Source organism: Canis lupus, chromosome 3 (assembly GCF_048164855.1).
Source record: "Canis lupus baileyi chromosome 3, mCanLup2.hap1, whole genome shotgun sequence".
Classification (NCBI taxonomy): Eukaryota; Metazoa; Chordata; class Mammalia; order Carnivora; family Canidae; genus Canis; species Canis lupus.
Window position 1 is genome coordinate 30,034,731 of NC_132840.1, and position 20,646 is coordinate 30,055,376.

Sequence of the window (20,646 nt, forward strand, 5' to 3'; positions counted from 1 at the left end):
GTGACTCCGCTCGGGGACCCGGTGCCAGGGCGGAGGGGCAGCAGCTCCCTGGGAGCTAGCGGCCGCGCAGCAGCGCACTTCTGTGCCAGCAAGATGCTGCTCTCAATGAGAAGTGACAGGCTCAACAAGCCGGGCCGTCACCGGAGAAGCTCCAAGTTCACGGCACGTGGCTGGGTCACAGAGGTCCCACGCTCCTGCGGGGTCTGGGCTGGGATCTGGCTAAAAGGATAAACGTCGGCTCAGGTATTTTCAATAGACCATACAGCTTAGCTTTGAGGTCCAGGAAGAGGGGAAAGCAAAAGTCACCGAGAATAAGATTCATCCCAGGGGCAATTGCTTTAATCCATTCCCAAAATGGCTCATAATCCCTCTTTAGTGTAGAGCTTATAAAAAGTGCCGCTTCTCACCCGAGCCTCCTCCCTGGGGATGTGTTAGGAGTAAAGACAGAACAGCTGCTCCTCGCCGGGCGCTCCAGCGCGGCCCACAGGCAAAGCAGAGGCCCGGCTGCTCGGCGATGGGGCGGGGGGTGGGCCGGCTGTCACCGCGCAGCCACCGGCAGCCACCGGCGCTCGCCAGGCCCCGGGCAGGGTGACCCCCCCGCTCCCCATCCCTCCAGCGAGGAAGCCAGGCTGGGAGGGAGTCCAGGAACCACCCAGGGCCGCACACGAGGTGCAGCTGCGGACAACACACCCCAGAGAACCGGAGACAGACCCCGTGCGCCCACGTTCCCAGCAGCGCTACTCACTCCAGCTGAAAGGCAGAAGCACCCAAATGTCCTCGGTGGACAAGCCGGAAACAAAGCGCGGTCCGCGCAAGCAAGGGAATATACTCAGCCATTCGGAGGACGGGAACATGCACCGCGGTGTGGGTGAGCCACCGACGGAAGCCGGGCCCCAGAGGCACGCGCACGGCACGCTTCCGCTGTAGGAACTATCCAGAATAGGTAAACCCAGAGACAAAGAGTAGACCGTGGGGTGCGGACGACAGGGATACCAGGCTTCCTGAGGAAGACGAAAATACTTTGGAACCAGCTAGTGCTGATGGCTACCCCACAACACTGTATACGTACTAAGTGCCACTGATGGTACACTTTAAAATGATTAATTTCTTTATGTGAATTCCACCTCAATGAAAAAAAAATATAAACTAAAAATATTGGCTGAGTCTGGGTCCCTCCTGTTGGCTGAGTCTGGGTCCCTCCTATTAGCTGAGTCTGGGTCCCTCCTTTTGGCTTAATCTGGGCCCCTCCTGTTGGCTGAGTCTGAGTCCCTCCTCCTGTTGGCCGAGTCTGAGTCCTTCCTCCTGTTGGCTGAGTCTGGGTCCCTCCTATTGGCTGAGTGTGGGCCCCTCCTTTTGGCAGAGTCTGAGTCCCTCCTGTTGGCTGAGTCTAGGTCCCTCCTGTTGGCTGAGTCTGGGTCCCTCCTATTGGCTGAGTGTGGGCCCCTCCTTTTGACAGAGTCTGAGTCCCTCCTGTTGGCTGAGTCTGGGTCCCTCCTTGTTAGCTGAATCTGGGTTCCTCCTTTTGGCTGAATCTCGGCCCCTCATTATGGCTGAGTCTGAGTCCTTCTTCCTGTTGGCTGAGTCTGGGTCCCTCCTATTGGCTGAGTGTGGGCCCCTCCTGTTGACAGAGTCTGAGTCCCTCCTGTTGGCTGAGTCTGGGTCCCTCCTTGTTAGCTGAATCTGGGTTCCTCCTTTTGGCTGAATCTCGGCCCCTTATTATGGCTGAGTCTGAGTCCTTCCTCCTGTTGGCTGAGTCTGGGTCCCTCCTATTGGCTGAGTGTTGGCCCCTCCTGTTGACAGAGTCTGAGTCCCTCCTGTTGGCTGAGTCTGAGTCCCTGTGAAATCCAAATATGCCCCATGGCCACTGGTACATACTCTACCCACCGTGACTCTGGAATTCCTACACAAGACAGGGTCTCAGACTGATAGGAGGGGCTAGGGGAGATGATAGGGGGGAGGGAGGTGTGAAGCCAACCCACCCCGTTGCCTCTCAGGGCTGCCCTGGACTGCTGACTGCCACTGAAAAATAAGTGAGGGACAATAAGGTGCAAGCAGAGCCCAGCAAGAAGGCCCAGCAGTGAAGGCTGCGCTTCAGGTACATCAGCCCTGGACCCAGCCCACCTCCCAGGTGGGGATACCAGACGTCAGGACACACATCACATGCTAAACACAGAAAGGATGTGCCCATGCTCCCCAGGTGTCCCTGCCCAGGACTGCAACGGGACAGCAGGACACCCAGGGGTCTGGTCAGGCTCCTCTGGGAGCCCTTGGGTGCCACTCTGCTGACCTTGCACGGCCTTAGACATACTGCTGAACCATGCAATGCCTCAGTTTACCCACCTGTGAAATAAAGCTAAATGACATTTTCTGATCATGGAGGGCTATTGAGAGATTTTGTTAATTAAGGTTCTGAACTACTGGGCACCTGATGGATGAACAGGGCACAGATTTATCAATTGATGATTTCCAAGTCCACTGACACCCCACACCCACTCTGCCCCACTCTACAACACACAGACATGGACACACACACCTGTGCACACACATATACACACAAGTATATACCTCCACACATATTGCACACACACCACACATGTACACACAGACACACACACACTGACACACATACACCTCCATGTATACAACACACACACACCCCTCCACACACATCCCTATAGGTACCCAGACACAGAAACTGACACATACACACTTCCACCTTCACAGAGACACACACATACACATACTCTACAACACACAGACCCATAGTCACTGACACATACACCCTCCATGCACACCTGCATGTACACACACATGCACACACACAGCTCTCTTCCTAGGCTACTTTAGTTTCACTGCCACACATGTTTGGACCCACAGGTGACAAAAAGATCTGCCACCCTGACCACATTATTTGAGGAGGAAACAAATTCCCCCCAAAGCTCCCCTTTTCTACTGAAAGCTTCCACGTTGACTTGATGGTGCTGCTTGACACCTTGAATCTTGGGGTCCTTTCTCAAAATGCCAGCATGCATTTCAAGGGTGGGCAAGATGGGCTGAGCACAGCCTGAGTATGGGATAGGTTTTTCCCGGGGGGGGGGGCAGAGAGAGAGAGAGGTGGGGTGGTTGGAGCGAGTTGTGCACTGTCCCCATATGGTCTCGAGCCAGCACTTTTCTGAAGAGTAATTTTGAGTGAAAACAGCCGGAGGATGGCCAGGCAGCCACATCTCTGATTGAGGGACCTGGCCAGACTGTCTTCTTATCCTGAGCTCCTCACCACCTGGGGTCTCTCGAGGCCTCTGCGGGGGCTGGCACTGACTGGCCAGGGCAGCAGACTCTGCTTTTGGGGCAGGGGTTTCCACAGATCTACTCACTCCCCTGCTCTCAGTGACTCTCCTCCTCACCTCTCTCCCCAGGATCTGTCTTTCCCTTTACACCTGAGCACACTGGGGCAATGGAGCAGCACCCCTGCCCCCGGCACCTCCTGAGGCTCCCTTGGACAGAAGCCCGAGTCCTGGCTAGCCCTGCTGGCTTGTCCAGGCTCCTCCACACGCACTCCTTCCTCAGCTGTGCAAAACCTACAGCCTGATCCAAATGCACCTGCTCCACCCACGCCTTGCACCTGGATTCCCCCCTAAGCCAGGAGGTGGGAAGTCTTCAGCAAGTCACTAGCTGCTGGGTGCCTCCATGCCCCAAGGAGCACAGACACCAGAAGCACTCGATGAAGAGCAGCCACCCTGCCACTTCTGCCCAGATGCATCTTCCTTCTCATACTTTCTGATGGGAGTTGAGTGTTGCTTCTTCCATGAAGCCTTCCCAATTGCTCCAGGTGGAGCTATATGTTTCTTCCTCTTGGCTCCTGAAATTTCATTTGCACCTCTGCCCTCACTCCCCTTAAAAGTTCCTACAGGGTCAGGATCGGGCTCTCCTGTATCCCCAGCCAGCACAGCACCTGCACACAGTGGGCACACCATCTCTGTCTGCTAAATAGAGGCATCAGAAGGGACTCTTCCTCTGCCCCACCAGGCCCAGAGCCAGCCTAGGCTGCAATCCTGGGGATCACCTGGGTAGCTGGTGCTACAAAACCATAGCTCTGACCTCCCCTGTCACCCTGGACATGAGAACCTAAGGAAGAGAGGCCATCAGAGTGAGCTTGGGGCTCTGGGTTTCTGATCGAGCTTCTGTGAAGAGAATCAAATTATCCTGAAAAATGCTGAGGGAAGAAGGAACCTGGATATGTGGGAGCTAAAAGAGACCTCTGGGGTAGTGGCAGGCAGTAAATTAGCCCAGTGTGGAGCTTTCGCTCAGAGCCTGCACATGCCCCCTGCAAACTGCAAGGTGTAATGCCACAGCATCCGGGGGGGACCCAGGCGCCTAATGGGGCCATTCCATCAACGTTTTCTGGGATTTTGAAATGCGGTGTCATAAAAATAAACATGCTTACTCTTGTCTTGCATAATTGGCTCCCTAAAGAATCCTTGCATTCTGAAAGCCACCATGTCCCTCAGCAGGAAGTACAGCTTTTTTCAGCATCTGGGTACAGTCCTGCATTTTCTCTTTACAAAAAAAGAGGGGATGGGGGGAGCGAGAGAAAGCAGACTCCTAGGTGGGCTCTTTCCCTCCTCATTATTATGTTCTCCTTGCCAAGTGCTGGAACACAGTTTTCAGCGGGTCTAGAGGCTGGGGCTTTTGTCACAAGGCTGGCCTTGTGGTTTCAGGAGGCTCATTGCAATAGGCAAGATATAAGGCCCCTGCCTGCCAACTGATTCTGTTTTAGAAAAGTCAGTTTTAGAAAATAGTAGTTGCACGTCAAGCCTATGGGCTGTCCCTGGGCAATTTCTCCACCTTTGCCTAATATGGCTTTTTGCAACAGTTTGGGAGATTGAATCCACAAAAGAAGGTTTATTTCTGATCACAGGTCCAGGAGGCCAGTGATGGGACTCTCACGAAAGGTGAGCTGCATTATCTAGATGCCAGAGCGGTAGTGGAGGTCACCAGATGTTTTCTAGGGAAAGAAAAGCAGTCATGGACTTGACCTGCTCCCTCCCCCAAATCGCCAGTTATTTCCTAGGGCCATCCTTGACTGTATGAGGACAGTGTTCCCAACCCACTCCCAGCAGGAGAGTGTTGTCTGGAGGTTCTGCAGCCAACCGGGCGGCATTCATTCCTTGTGGCTCCCCAGCTGGTCCTCAGGCAGGCCTGACTTCAGGGCTCTGGCCCCCCAACCACATGGACAGACTTCTGTTGTCACATGGGCACTCCTAAACCATCATCTTTCCTACCAGGCTCAGAACACCTGAAGGTCAGGATGTGTCATTTTCATCTCTGTATCTTGGGCCTCAATATGCGTGCTCCACGCTGAGCCAGGCAGGAAGGACCCCACCCCTCCACACTTGGGCTCAAATCCCCAATTTTGCCACCTGCCTGGGCCTGGTGGACATCATGCTCCTTCAATACAACCAACACCCATGCATTGTCTTCTAGACCAGTAAGAGCAGCTCTTACTGCTAGCTGCCTGGGTGTGAGTCCTGGCTCTGTCATTTCCTTGTTGTGTGACTTGGACAAATCACTCAATCTCTCTGAGCCTCCCTGGGGATCAGGACATCATTAAACGTCTACATTACAGCAGGGTCGTAGGGATGAGTTAAGATGCGCCAAGTGTTGGAGCAGTGCCTGGTACGCCATAATCACAAGCGCTCACTAATATAAATTTGCCTCCATCAAGGTGTTCAGCCCATGACCACTCACAAGCCCTGTTGTCCGTCCTTCTGGGGAAGGAGGGAGGGAAGGAGGAAATTTCTCTGACACCCCCATCCCTTGCCCAGCAAGATATGATGAATGGTCTAGAACACTTCCCTCTGGGCCTCAGGAGAACTCAGATCCCTTCTCAACATGGGGCTCAAGGAAGTGACCACCACTCACACTGGTCCCACAGTGGAGGTCTGTCTGGGATGCCCCTGCTTTCGACACCAGCTGCTAAGTTGGCATCTGGGAGCGAAGGCCCTCCAGGGCCAGCACGGCCATTATTCTTGTCCAGGCACATGGGACCCATGCAGGAGGGATGCCAGGAGCCCAGGCTCGGGGACAACTGGCAAATGCACTGTCTCACCACGTAATGGTAAATACTCGTTTCATCTTTTCCTTTCATCAAATCAGGTTCTTCAAAGCTCCCAGATCCCCCTGGAACTGACCCCACCCTGGAACATGCACGTGGCACCTACAATTCAACTTAACCTGTCCTCCAGGGAAGCTTCCTGTAAGCGCTGTCCTGTGCCTATATAGGGACTCGGCACCATCTCTTCCATCTGAAAGGATGCTCTAAAGCCCTCTGCTAAAAGGTACCCCATTGGATGAACTAAACGGGCAGCACTGTCCCTCTGGAAGGAAGCCCATGATGAGATATGCAGCTGCCTCCCTTGGATCCGTGAGCCAGGCCACCCTCACGCAGCAGAAGCCTCAGGGGCTGGGGGACTTGCTGCAGGGCCACCTGCCAGCCCCCTCTGCTCTGGTCCCAGGCCACACTCCGCCCTCCTCCTGCCCGGGTGACCACACCCAGGTGAGCAGGAGCCCTTCTAATGACTCAGATGTTCCTCTTCATGGTATCTTTGCACCAAGGCAGAACAGAAAGCTTTGTACTGCTCTTTATCTCGCCACGACACAGCACCATAGTGAGACATGGTTGACACTCAATAAATGTTTATCAAATGAAAAATGAACAAATAAACAATGGCTTGTGTGTAGTCAGCTCTTCTTTTAGGGCAAAGGGAAGAAGCAAATCCAAAACCAGAGGTGGAATCCTGGACCCCTGCCCCGTGCATTTCTACCAACTTGGTGATATAAGGGGCTCCTTGAAGCTCCTCGAAGCCTTTCCGTCTATGGCCACGGAGGACATGGGTTCCAAGAGAAATGAAAGCGGTGTTCACAGCTGCATTATGTGCATGAACCACAAAGCAGAAGGAAGCCAAGTGCCCATTAACCAGCAAATGGACAAACCAACTATGGTACATCCAAAAATGCAGTGCCCCTCAGAAATAATGCAGAGGACAGAGAAGTGCACTACAACGTAGAGAGACCCCAAGGACGAAGGCGCAGTGAAGAAAGCTACCCAAACCAATGGAGTGTTGCCTGGTTCTGCCTTCAGGGAGTGCCCAGAACTGGCAAATCTACAGAGATACACGTCAGGCCAGCGGTTGCGTGTGACTGAAGGTAGAAATGGGGGTTATCTGGAAATAGCAGGGATCTTTGCAGGACAGCGAAAATGTCTGCACACATGGCACATTTGCTAAAATCACTGGGTCGTACATTTAACATGGGTGAATGTCGCAGAATATAAATTATAATCCAGAAGTAAGCATGCATGTGCACACACACACGGCAGACAATCCCGCTACCCAGACCTGTGTCACACTAACCCAACTTTGTCGATGGGCTCATTCATTAACTTCCGCGGTATGATTTCACACGAGCTCTCAGGAGGGGTCTCTGTGGATTTGGTGACACATTTATTTTTAATTATTAAGTAGACTGAATAACAGTATCTGTGTCACAGACGTGTTTTCACCCCTTCATGACATTTCATCAGTTCTTGGCCACAAAATGATCTCTCAGTTAGACTATAAAACTTGCACCCAAAACTCTGGTTGCCATTAGGACCTGTTATTCCAGCATCTGCTGGACACAAGGACAGCGGATCCTCAGAGTGCTGGCCTGACATCGCAGCAAGCAGGTCCTTCTAGGTTTGTTGTTTTTTGTTTGTTTGTTTTGTTTGTCCCAAGAGGGCAATGTGTAACTTAACCAAAGGAGTAAGAAGGAGATTTTGTATAAAACACTGGAGCCACAAAGAGCCATGGGAGGAGCACAAGTGGACCTGGGAGTCCCTGAAACCTGGGTCGAAATCTCAGCTCTCCCACTGGCTAGCTCTTGGGCAAGTCACTAAACCTCTCTGAGCTTCCATCTCCAACTTTGTAAGATAAAAGCAACAATGCCCACGCCACAGAGCCATCACGGGGATCCTGAAGACTGAGAGGATGTAGCCTGGCTAGGTCATCAGCACAAAGCCTGGGTTATGAGAAGGTAGGGAACTACGGTGGCCCAGCACCTCCCAGTTGGACCTGAAAGGACAGAAAGACAGCGGGTCTAGTCCGGGTGTCTCAGAAGCTCACAGTCAAATCCAACGTAGAGCCTCCCACTGCATTAACTGACATCATTCAACAAATGTTTACAGAGTGCGTGTGCTCATGTGCACGCATGCACACATGTACACACACACGCATATGTGCACACACACAATACACTGCAATTGTTTTACCATAAAGACCAAAATAAAATGAAAACAGCAAAGCCACAAACTAATGCTCTGCCTTCAAGAACTGGAGGCTCATGTCTTACTCGTCTAGAAACAAGAAACCAACTGTTCCTGCATTTGACTTAAAATCTTCGGAGCATGGTCTTGAAGCCACCCTACGCACCGGGGTAGGAAAGTGGGACTGTCCCCAAAAAGGTTGCTCTATTTTCAGAGCTGACCTGATTTATACAAGAATCTGGACAGCTCTTCTTATCCAATAAATATGCACCAGGTCATTTATTGCTGTCACTGATGATGGATCTGGTAACATGAGCAACACCGTTCATAGGCTGCTGTATTTTCTTAAAAATGTGGCAGGACCACAACATAGCAAATTCCATAATGTTTTTACTCCTTTCCCCATTTCCACAGTGCCCGACTGTCATTAAATCCAAAAACACGGTGCCTGAAAGGTATACACACAAACCCAACACTCTGATGCTTATCTTGGCAGATAAGTAGAGGCTCTTTGGTTTTTAATTAAATTTTTATTTTGAGTTAATTGTAGATTCACGAGCACTGTAATATATAACAGAGAGAACCTGCCCTGTTTACGGGGTTCCCCCAGCAGTCACATCCTACAAAATTAGGGTACAATAATATAAGCAGGATATTGGCATCGATGCAATCAAGACAGAAAGCATCCCCATCACCACCAAGATCCCTCGCGTGGCCCATATCATCTCCTCTCGTACTCCCCGCTCCCTCTCTCACTCCTAGCAATGACTACCCTGTTCATTTCTGTAATTTCACTGTTTGAAGCATGCTATGGAGACATCATGTAGCACACAACCTTCCAGATCGGCTTTTTCATTTAGTATCACTCTCCAGATATTCATACAGGTTGTTGGGTGTATCAATGGTCCTTTCATTGCTATGCCTGGGCACGATTCCACGGTGTGAAGGGCATCTGGGTAGTTTCCAATTTGAGACTATGACAAATAAAGCTGCCATAAAACAGGTGTGCAGATTTTGGGTGAACATGTCTGCATTTCTCTGGCATAAATGCCCCGGAGTGAAAAGCTCAACTGCATGGTCACATTTTACCTTCCCACCAGCAACAACATGCAAGAGACCCAGGTTCTCCACATCCTTGTCAGCACTTGGTGTTGTCAGTATTGTTCATTTTAGCTGCTCTCATAGATGAGCAGTGATGTCTGTGCTTTTAATCTGCATTTCTCTAATTAGTAACGATGTCGAACATCTCTCCATGTACTTTCTGACTACCTGACTACCCTCTTCGCTGAAATGTCCCTTCATGGTTTCACCTGTTTCTAATTGGATTGTGTTTTGAGAGGTATTTGTCTTATGGATACTAGATCTGTTTCAGGTATATGGTTTGCAAATATGCTCTCCCACTCTGTAGTGTCTTTTTCACCCTTTTGGATGAGACTTTCAGAGAGAAAATTATAAAATCTTATAATTTTATAAAATACATAATTATATAAAATATATAATTTTATAAAATCTTAATTTATCATTTTTTCCCTTTTATGGATCGTGCTTTCGGTGGCAAGTCAAAGAGCTCTCAGCTGAGTCCCACATCTTGAATAACTTCATTTTTTTTCTTTTTCTAAAGCCTTCCTAGTTTTACATGTTACATGTAATTATGTGACCAATTTCGAGTTAATTTTGTATTAGGTACAAGACTTAACACTGAGATTCTTGTTTGTTTGCTTGCTCTTGGCTATGAATGTCCCATTGTTCCAGCACAATTTGTTGAAAAGGCTACCCTTTCTCCACTGAATTAACACCTTTAACCAAAATCAGCTGGGCATATTTGTAGGAGTCCGCCTGTAGATTCTCTGCTCTGTGTCGTTGATAATCTATCCCTCCATCAATGTGACACAGTCTTGATATGACAACTACATAATAAGTCTGGTCATCAGACTGATGCCTCTCATTTTATTATCTTATCAAAACTGTTTTAGGGAGTCCCTGGGGGAGGGCTCCGGGGTTGGGTCTCTGCCTTTGGCTCAGGTCGTGATCCCAGAGTCCTGGGATGGAGTGTCACATCAGGCTCCCTGCGGGGAGCCTGCTTCTCCCTCTGCCTATGTCTCTGCCCCCACCATGAATAAATAAATAAAATATTTATGAAACAAAAGACTATTTTAGTATTTCTAGGTCCTTTATTTTAGAATAATCTTACCTGTGCAAATATTTTGCTGGGATATTGATAAAAATTATGTTAACCTCCTATATCAGTTTGAGAAGTGACTTCCTTCCTTAAGTATTCCCGTCCATGAATATGGTATGACTTTCCATCACTTAGACCTCCTTTCATCTCCTCCATCCGCACCCTGTTGCTCTGAGCATGTGAGTCATCAGCATAACACGACTTGTTAGGTTTACATTGAAATATTTCATTTTGGGGGTGATTGTTAATGGCACTGCATTTTTTATTTCAGTGTCCACATGTTCATTACTAACAGAGAAAGATACAGTTCTTATTTATACATTTATTGTATCCTCCAACCTACCTGAACTCATTCATTAGTTCGGGAGTTTTTTATTTTTTTTAATGGATTATATGAGATTTTCTATGTCGACAATCATCTGCAAATAAGGACAGTTCTATTTCTTCCCTTTTGTATGTCTTTTATTGCTTTTTCTTCCTCTGTCACACTGGCTAGGACTTCCAGCACTATGCTGAATCAGAGTGAGGAGAGGAAACACCCCCAGCTTGTTCCTCATCTCAAGGGGAAAAGCTTCCAGTTTCTCAGCACTAAGCGTGAACTTAGTTGTAGGCTTTTGTATATGTTCTTTATCAAGCTGAAGAAGTGCCCCTCTATTTCCTGACTTTCTGACATGCCTTCTCGTGGATAGGTTTGAATTTATCAAATGCAGAGGATCCTATGACATTCTTTAGCCTTTCATTTGATAGATTACCGTGATTGATCCTCAAATACAGAACCATTCCGACATCCACGGAGCAAACCTCACTTGGCCACGATATAAGCTTTTTTTTTATATTTTTATATATTGTTGAATTTTGTGTGCTAATATTTTGCTAAAGATTTTTTTTTTTTTTTTTTTTGTCAGCAGCCAAGTTCTGATGCGGCGTGTTCCATCATTTCTTATTTAGACTCTCAATTGTGTGAACACAGCAAGTTTCCTTCTGCAGGAGGAGTTTTGTTTTAAAAACTGTTCTTTTCACCTGGAGTTGGAGCTCCTGATCTAAGTGCTTTGGTACCCACCGGTCCTCAAAATGCCCAACACACACATAGGCACACACACAGGCACACACGCACACACACATGCATGCGCACATACACACACATACACACCCCCATATCTGCAAGAATATTTGTAAGTGTCTTCATTGGAACCAGACATTGGCAATTCACCATCTCTCCTCCTCCCACGAGCCCGGGGTGGCACAGACTCTCAGCATCGTGTCGGTGCTAAGTGCTGAGTGCAGGGCAGAGGATGAAGGCCCGGTCCTCAGTACAGGTCTGGTGCATGTGCATTGCCAGAGAAGCCACTGGGACGTCTGTCACCCCAGGGTATGTTGCTTGGTTCCAGCAGGGTGCTGGCTCCAGGGCACACTGGGACAGAACCCTAGAACCATCCCTCTAGGAGGTCAGCTCTCCCATCTGGAAGGTGGCCTGGCTTCTGTCTTGTTCTTCATTTGCTGATCTTACCCCTCCACTGACTGTCCCCCGGCCTCCAAGACTCTGTTATAAATGAGCAGGCTTTGTCACTCCGTGCAACAACCCAGGGTGGGAGCTCCTGAAGAGCACCATGCTCACTGGCCGGCTCTCTCTCGCTTGAGATCTCCGACCCCTTCAGCTGCTGCCCCAACCCTGGCTCGACGTCCTCCCCTCAGCACTGGCACAGCCAGGCCCAGATCTGGCACTCCGCAGATGTCCACTGTCAAATGGGGAGGAATGCCAGCCAGCCTGGCCCTTCTCGGGGCTCATACCTACGAGAACCAGTGCCCAAGCTAGACATGGGTGGGGCAGCGGGGGTTGGCAGGCTCTAAAACATTTACTTTTCTCATGTCTGTGCTTCCCCAGGAAACTGTCCAATATGACAATCGGCAGCCCCATGAGGCTACCAAGCACCTTAAAGGTGGCTCATGTTACATTTCTATTGGATAGTGCTGGTCTCCCCGATGCTAACAGTATCTTTATCCTCACACATATTCTAGAGCAGAAACCCACTCACTTCTGGATCTGCACGGCACCTGCTCACGGTCAGCCACCCACCCCAGGCATACAAGGATTGAGCAGTGAGTGAAAAGTGTGGATGAAATGAATGAAATCAGAGATCAGAGCATCTTCTCTATGTTACAAAGACATCTAAAGTGGATGTGTGTGATTAACTAGAGTCGCCATGCTGTGCCTGACACCCCCAGGACTTATTTATTTTATAACTGCAAGTCTGTTCCTTTTGATCCCCTTCACCTCTTTTGCCCACGCCCTCACCCCCATCCCAGCACCCACCAGTCTGCTGCCTGCTTTGCATATCTGAAAGTTGCTAAGAGAGCAGATCTTTTAAGATTTTATTTATTTATTTATTCATGAGAGACACATGCATAGAGGCAGAGACATAGGTAGAGGGAGAAGCAGGCTCTCTGTGGGGGGCCCGATATGGGACTTGATTCCAGGACCCCGGGATCAGGACCTGAGCCCAATCCAAGGCAGACACTCAACCACTGAGCCACCCAGGAATCCCTACGAGAGCAGACCTTAAAAATTCCTATCACAAGAAAAAAAAAAAAAAACATTCTGTAACTGTGTGATGGGATGGATGCTAACTAGACTCACCACGGCCATCATCTCACGATATACAAATACTGAATCCCTATGCTAGACACTTGAATCTAATATAATGTCATAGGTCAATTCTACCTCAACGTTCATAAAAAGGCAGACATGTTTTATCGGAGTCCAGTGCAAATTCTGTAGCTCACATTCAGGACAGGAGCCAAAGTGCCAGAGGCTTGTACACATCACTGCCTGTCCTCAGGACCTACCAACCTACCTACCTGCCCACCTGTGGACTCACATACTGACCAGAACCTTCTTTTTCAGCCAAGCTCTGTCTCGATTTAACATTCCCTAGTCCCCAGTAGGGGTATGAACTGTCCCAGTCCCTGAGAAAGCCAAAGGGAAGGGAAGACTCAGTGCAGTTGTAAGGCTAATAGCTTGCATTTGGCCCCAAGCCCACCCTCACCCCGTATCTCCTTCTCTGGTGATGCCTTTTCCCCTCAATCCCATTGGCATACCTGTGCTACCACCCTTCATGTTCTCCTCCCATCTATACCCATTCTTCCTCCCAGACACTTAAAAATCAGATATTTTCACTCCTACTGAACTGTTAATAACTGAAAGAGCTCAATAGGACTGTTTTTGCTAGACATGTCTGCATTCCAATGCAACAGAATCTTACAGCAAAGTAAAGAATCTCTAATGGTGGAACCCTGAGCCTCAGTAAGTCAGGTGGAAGAAGTAGTCTATCTATTTGGGGCAGGACAGGGCCTAAACACACAGTGGACCTGGCTGCGAATTCTTTTCCTAAGCTTCAGTGTGGAGTTAAGGACGAGTAACCACAGGGCGAGACTAGATGAAGCCAGGGCACTCAGCCAGGCAGACACATTTACTCATGCACACACATCTCCTGAGCACTTACTGTGTGCCACACACACTCCTCTCACGAGCTCCTGAAGAATAAGACTCAGTCCTTGCCCTCATGAGCCCATACTGCAGAGACCAGGACTCCTCTTTGGTGTAACACGGGTTTCCGGTGGACACACCCACCCCATCAGTCTCCACTGAGACTACAAGGTCCAGATGCTGCCCTTTCCAGGGGCCCCTGAGGCTGTCACAGGCCCAAGCATGGATTCCCTGGGGAGGGCAGGCGACCAGGCTTCAGCAGCCACATGGCCCAGGCAAGTGCCCACACGGGACTGGAAATGGTGGGAGGGCAGAGCCACAGCAGGCCCTGCCACGCCAGCCCTCCTTGGCTGGCCACCCAAGAGGAAGTGCAACAAATGGCAGACGTCCCAGTGAGTGGACAGAGTAAGCACAGTGAATGGCAGGCTGTAAGGCTAAGGCACAGATGGGACCAGCATGGCTGCCACCAACCTTTTCTTGGAGGGGTGGGGGGCGGGGATGAAGAAATAAAGTGGCACCCTTCTGCAGAGCACATGCAGGGGATGGAAATGCAAATACGAGCCCCAGCTCCTCCCCGCCAACACCAGGTCCCCTTAGTCTAGCCGCAGGACCCTGGCCTCTGCCAACATGCGACTCTCAACGTGCTGCCCCTGCCCTGGGCTCTCTTTCAGCCAAGTCGGAGATACTGATAATGCTGAAGACCCCCACAGAGGAATGCTGGGTTTCTGAATTGTCACTGTCCCTGCGGCCTTTGCCAAAGAGAAGAGGAGGCCCAGCACAGCTCCCCAGGTCACTTCTCTGCACCTGCCAGGTGCCCCAATTAACTCAGCCCGTGCAGAGGTTGCTGGGAGATACCTAGGCAGCTGCCCCCACCCCAGCAGCAGAAGGGAATGAATCCCACACCATCTTCTGGAAGGGGCTTTGGGGACTCGGCATTGAAGAAATATCCTACACTTTCTCGTTGATTGCCGGAGTACAGGGTGCCCCAGTGAGGGGGCTGGAGCAGCCAGGTCTCCTCCAGACAGCCAGATCTGCTCCAGCGCCGATGTGCTCAGAGAGCTCAGACAGCGGGGGTACCCCACACCAGGGCCCCCGAAGCTCTGACACGGGCACGCGGCAGCCTCTGACTTTCTATTACCTGAGAGTTCATCTGAGTTATGTAACTGCCACTCCCCACTCGGCAGCCTTATGACTCACCGACTCCTGTGAATTCCTGGAAGGGGGTCTCAGAGAAAGGATGCCAGTGGGCCCCATGGCCTGTCTGTTCCAGCTCCAGTGAGCCCGGCTCCTACTCCCCCTCGAGTCTGACTGGCATCGGGCAAGAGGAACCCTCTCGAGCCAGACTTCAAACATGAAAATCTAGATCAAGGATATATTTGGCTTTCCAAGCTAATCTTTACATCCAATTTGGTCTCTACTGACTTGTAGCCCTTTGAAGAAAACTTGGCAACCACGCATATGGAAAGCAGATGACTCTTACGTAACCCCAGACAGGAGCCCCTGGGCTCTGGAAGGCTGGGCAGTCACGGGTGGGTCGGGGTTTGCTGTTTACCCACTTCATCGTGACCTAGGGGGCAGCTTTTATCCACACAGCTGGGCAGCAGAGTTTTCCCACTAGAGGCCCAGGGAAATAAAGGCGTCAGCGAGCACACCCAGCCCCTTCGTGCCAGATATCTTGATAGTGCCCGGGGCTAGTGGGCTGGGGGGTGCGGAGGCCAGGCGGGGCTGCCACCACTCCCACTGACACCTGAACAACCCCAGCTAAGAGGATGCAGGATGCGGTGGGGATGTGGGCTCTTCCCCCTCTGGAAGTACAGAGACAGACATCTCAGGGAGGCATGGAGCTGTCTCGGCTCGGAGCTGGCTTGCCCAGCTCCCTACTTATCACCCTCGTGGACGCACAGAAGGAAAGGAAGCAGGTGATTACAATAAATCAGCAGAAGGGACAGACTAGGAGGAGCCTGCCGGCCCCTCCTCCTCCATGTGGATGCTGGATCCCCAGGGTGGGCGTGGCATGAGGGGAGGGGGACGCACCCCAGTGGTGAAAAGGTTTGAGCTGCGTCTCAGAATGGCCATTTATTTCAGCATCACTCTCCCTGATGAGCATCCCAGCCGCTGACACTCGGTGGATTCCGGCTGCAATCAATTTGGTAGCAGCAGCTGGAAATGGGCACGAGCCAGGATTCACCAGGAGGGCCATGTCTGTGGACAGAGCGTCTGACTCCGTCCGTCCTCTTAAAGCCTCTGCACAGCCCCAGCTCCTGGACTTTAGAGGCGGGGAGGGAGAGAGGCCACCCGCTGGGTCCATATGGTGAGGCCCAAGCATGGTACCGCGTGCACGGCCAGAGCTCGGGGGACTCGCAAAGCACCCTACAAGAGGAGAGAGCCACAGCACTCTGCTACACACCCACCCCCACGCAGACACGCACACCCAGGGCCCTGGGGCGGGAGAACCTGCAGAGCAGCCCCGAGGAGCACGGCCCGGGAAGAAGCCGTGACGGTGGCTGGCCGAGGCCCGCCCGAGGACACCTAGCAAATGCCTCGCAAGCTCCCAGCCCCTGACAAAGCTGCAGCGCTGTGGGCTGCAGCCCCAGAGGCCACTCACCACGAGGACGAGGCAGCCAAACTCGTTGCTGCGTGCTGAGTAAGCACCCCTCCACGCTGGGCTCGGTGCTCGTTTATGTCTGAGCTCCAGAGCAGCTGGTCAAGCTCCTGGCTGCCTTCAAGAGATACCTTTATCCGTGCTCAGTGCTTTGATACAACTACCGCCAAAAAGGCACGAAAACAGCTCACTAAGACTCAATCTGTTTCTGCCTCGTGAGAAGAAAAGGCTCCATGCACAGCTCCGGTCAAATGCAGAAGCAGAAAAACCAAGCCCAGACTTCATCTCAGGAGCCTGGGCACAGAGCTTCGGACTCAGGTGATGCCCAGGCTGCCCCCTCTCACCTGGGCTCCGGGTCAGGAACTGCCTGACACAACCAGGTTGGAAGCCTGGCAGCAAGATGCCCAGTGCTCACCTGGAGGGCCAGGTGAGCTTGTAAGCAAAGGTGACAGGTTTTCATCGAGGAAGAAGTGCATATCCAGGTCTCGAGTAAGCAGTCCTGGCTTTGTTACTGTTATTACTACCCTTGCCTGGTGTGATGGGGAAACGACACTGACCCTCCTGGCAAGGCACCTCTGTTGGCCAGGGGATGGCTCTCCCAGACATGACAGAGCTCTCTCCTGTCAGTCTCCTAGATGGGTGACAGCTCGTCCTTAGAGGCACACTTACAGAAAATCTCTTGTGCTAACACAGAAGGAAAAAAAAAAACCCACAAAAGGTCAAACTTCAAAATCACCAACAGAACTATTTCCTACAGCAAAATCCCAAGGAGATCTCACTTGGGGATGCTTTAGAGGAACTGTTTTAGTGAATTTTGAGCCAGCACAGAGGTTTCCTTCCATGGTATTTACTCTTCTCTCCCCCTTATCAAAATGTACTAATCTTTCAATCTAGCAACTTAGTAATAATGGAAAAAAAAAAAAAAGAAAAGCACACATAACTTCCCAGCAGTCAGTCAGCAGCCAAGCGGCCAGAAAGTGGCTCAGGAAGCATCTGGGAGCCAGAGGGGCCCCCAGAGCCAAGGCTGGGGCCCGGGTTGGGGGGTCGTTCCTGAGGCCCTGCGGGGCTGGCTGAGACTTGAGAGGCGGATGGCAGGGCACCTGCAGGGGTCACCAGGCACGGCTGCCCCGCTCCATTTTGTCCGTGTCCCTGAACAGGGAGCCTAAACGTTATCTAGTCCAAGCACACGGTATCGATTCAGGCCAGCCAGTACCCAACAGGATCCGCTTCGCCATTAACCCTTTAAAGCCCACACTGGCAAACAAGACCAGCCACCAGGAGAAGGAATGCCGCTTTCCAGAAAAAGGCGGATAATAACATCTGACATTTTTCGCTAGATGTTTTAAAAGCAGTCTTTCCCCCGGGGTGGGGGTGGTCTCGTAAACCAAGGGTAGCTAGAGAAGGCTCGAGGCGCTCCGACCTCTCCCGATTTCTCAAAATCAGGACGCGCACTCGATCCTCCCTCGGGCTCGCTCCCCCCAGCTCCGATGGGGCGACGGTGGGGGCGGCTCGGGCGGCCTTTCCTCCCCAGCGCGGGAGCGCAGTGCATCCCAGTGGACAAACTCGAGAACCGCACCGCTTTCTCCGCCTCCGCCTCTGTCGTCCCCTGCTTTGGGTTGCAACCCGGGACCCAAAACGCGCACCAGCTCCGAGAAGCCCCCCGGCAGGCCGGCGGGCGACGGTGCGGAGGCAGCCGCCCGGCCAAGGAGACGCCAGTGCCCTCCCGGGCCCCAGGCCGCCCGCCCGCCGCCCGGCCCCAAAGCCGACTTCCACAGCAAGCGGGCAAAGTTTGCGGAGAAGGGTCTTCACGCGTACCCCTGCCGCGAGTCCCGGGCGCGACCTCCGGGGTCCAGGGGCCCTGGAGCCCCGACCGCGACGAGCCCCGGGGCGTCCCCGCGGGCGTCTGCGCGTGTGGGTGGGTGGGGGGTGCCCGCCCGCGCTCCCCCGAGCCCCAGCGTCGCTCGCCCCAGCTGCCCGCCAGCTGTGCGCGCCCGTCGGGCCCGGAGGTCACCGGCAAACAGCTGGATCGGCAGCTGGGCGCCCAGGCGGCCCCTGCTCAGCCCCGGGGGCCCGGGGAAGGGGAAGAGAGGGCGGAGTGGCTGTTGGGTTTTGGTTTCCTCCAACTCCTCCTGCCAGGCTCTCTCTCCGGGAGCCGGGAGCGGGGAGCGGGGAGCCGGGAGCCGGGAGCCGGGAGCCAGAAGCCGGGGGAGCTCTAGCTTTCTCCGGCAGCCCTGGCCCCCGCCCCGGGTCCACGGCTCGGCGGGCCCCGGGGAGGAGGCGCGCCGGGGCGGCAGGCCAGGACACTGCGCTGCTGGCGCCTGGAGCCGCGGGCTCGCCCCGGCCAGCCCGGCTGCGCGGGGAGCTGGGGCGCGCGCCCCTGGCCGGACCCGGACGCACGCAGCCGGGAGAGCCGGCCGCTCCCTGCGGGGTCGCGGAGCTCTGAGCTCGGGGCTGGCACCGCGGCCGGGCTCCCGGGACCCCCTCCGGCAGCCGGCGGGGAGCGGGGAGGGGGGTCCCCTTGTTTGCAACGCCGACAAGAGCGCTGCTCCAGCCCAGCCCGGCACCCACGCACCCACGCACCCACACGCACCCCGGCGCTGGCCGGGTGGCTCACCTGAGTCCTAAAAGCTGTTGAATCCACATGGTCACGTTTCGGGGAGCGGAGCCTCAGACCTTGCTCGCCCCGGCCATCTGCGCGGCGCCCGCGCCCGCGCCCGCTCGCTTCCGTCCCGCGGCGCCGGTCTCCGGCTCTCCGTCCGCCGCCGCCCGCCGCCCGCCGCCCGCCGCCCGCCGCCCGCCGGCCGCGGGGCGCAGAGCGAGTCAGAGCGCGGCCGCGCGGGGCTCCATGCCGGCCGGCGCGCCGCCGCCGTTGGGGCGCATGGCTCAGGCGGGGCGGCCCGCGGGGGCGCACATCCTCCAGCCGGGGCGCGGGGCTCGCCGCCCCTCCGGGGGCGAGCGGGCGAAGGCGGCAGCGAGGCGGGGGCGCCCACGGCCGGCCCGGGCGGGGCGCGCTCCGGCGCTGCGGCCGCGCGGGAAGAGGCGGCGGAGACGCGGCGTCGGCCTCCGGGGCGGCGGGGAGGGAGGCCGGGCGGCGCCGCCGCGCACCGTGCGTGTCTCCCGCCTGCGGTCCGAGCCCCGCGCCGAGGGGGCGGCGCGGCCCGGGGGAGCGGGCGGCGGCGACGCGGCGGGACGCGGGGGGCCCCCGCGCGCAGCCAGGTCAGGGGGCTCTCGCGGGGCTGCGCCGCCGGCCGGCGCCGCTCGGGTTGGCCGGGGGCTCCGTCTGAGCGCTCCTTGCAGACGGCCGCGGCGCCGGGGCCGGCAGGAGGCGGGCGCGGGGGGCGCGCGGGGCGAGGGCGCCGTGCGGCGCGGGGCGTGGGGACGCGCGGCGGCGGCGCGGCGCCGAGGAGGCGCGCGGGGATCCCGGGGCCCCGCCGCCCGCGCCCACCGCGCCCGCCGCAGAGCCGCCCGCCCGCTCGGCCGCCTCCCTCCGCGCGTCTGCCTCTCGGCGCGCTCGCCCCCGCCTCCCCAGCGGGTCCCAACTCCGCCCGCCCGGCCCGGCTCACGTCACCCGCCTTCCCCGCCCCTCGAACTGGAGCCCGAGCCCCCTGCCCGGCGCCCGCTGCCGCTCGCCGCCGCGCCCCGCCCCGCCGCGCCGCGCCCCGCCCCGCCCCGCCCCGCCGCGCCCCGCCCCGCCGCGCCCCGCTCGGCCCCGCGACACCTCGCGCGGGGGCCCGGCCGCCCCTTCCCCATCCCCGGCCTCGTCCCAGTCCCCACCTTGGGAGCGGCTCGAGACAGGTCGCGGGCTCGGATTGGACCGCCGGGCGCCGCCGGATGGTGTTGCCACGGTAACCGGATGGCCTGCGAAGCAGTTCGGGGTTCCGACCCAGTTACGGGTGCGCCCGGCGGACCCGGACGGCTACTGTGGGGAGGGGGCGTTCCCGAGGGGGCGCTGCTAGGGGGCGTCTGGAGCCAGAGGCTTCGCGGAAAGTTTCCTCCGGGCGCAGCTGAAGCGCCAGGGTCCGCGGCCCGCGTTCCTCTCTTCCCGCCTCCCGGCCCCCGCCTTGGGCCCCGGCGGAAGAGGC

General features: G+C 54.8%; 1 protein-coding gene across 2 annotated transcripts in view; it reads right to left on the minus strand.

Annotated features, from left to right (window-relative positions):
- Nucleotides 1-20,433, minus strand: part of AJAP1 (adherens junctions associated protein 1) — a 124,340-nt gene extending 103,907 nt beyond the window's left edge. The window contains exon 1 of one of the 2 annotated variants that reach the window (XM_072819934.1): nucleotides 20,339-20,433. Coding sequence is in view for 1 of the 2 variants with exons in the window: in XM_072819933.1 (XP_072676034.1) it covers nucleotides 19,179-19,207 (29 nt within the window). In the remaining variant the exon portion in view is untranslated. Of the gene's footprint in view, nucleotides 1-19,178; nucleotides 19,333-20,338 lie in introns of those variants that run through there. The other variant, XM_072819933.1, reaches the window with a different exon arrangement.
- Nucleotides 20,434-20,646: the final 213 nt, after the last annotated feature.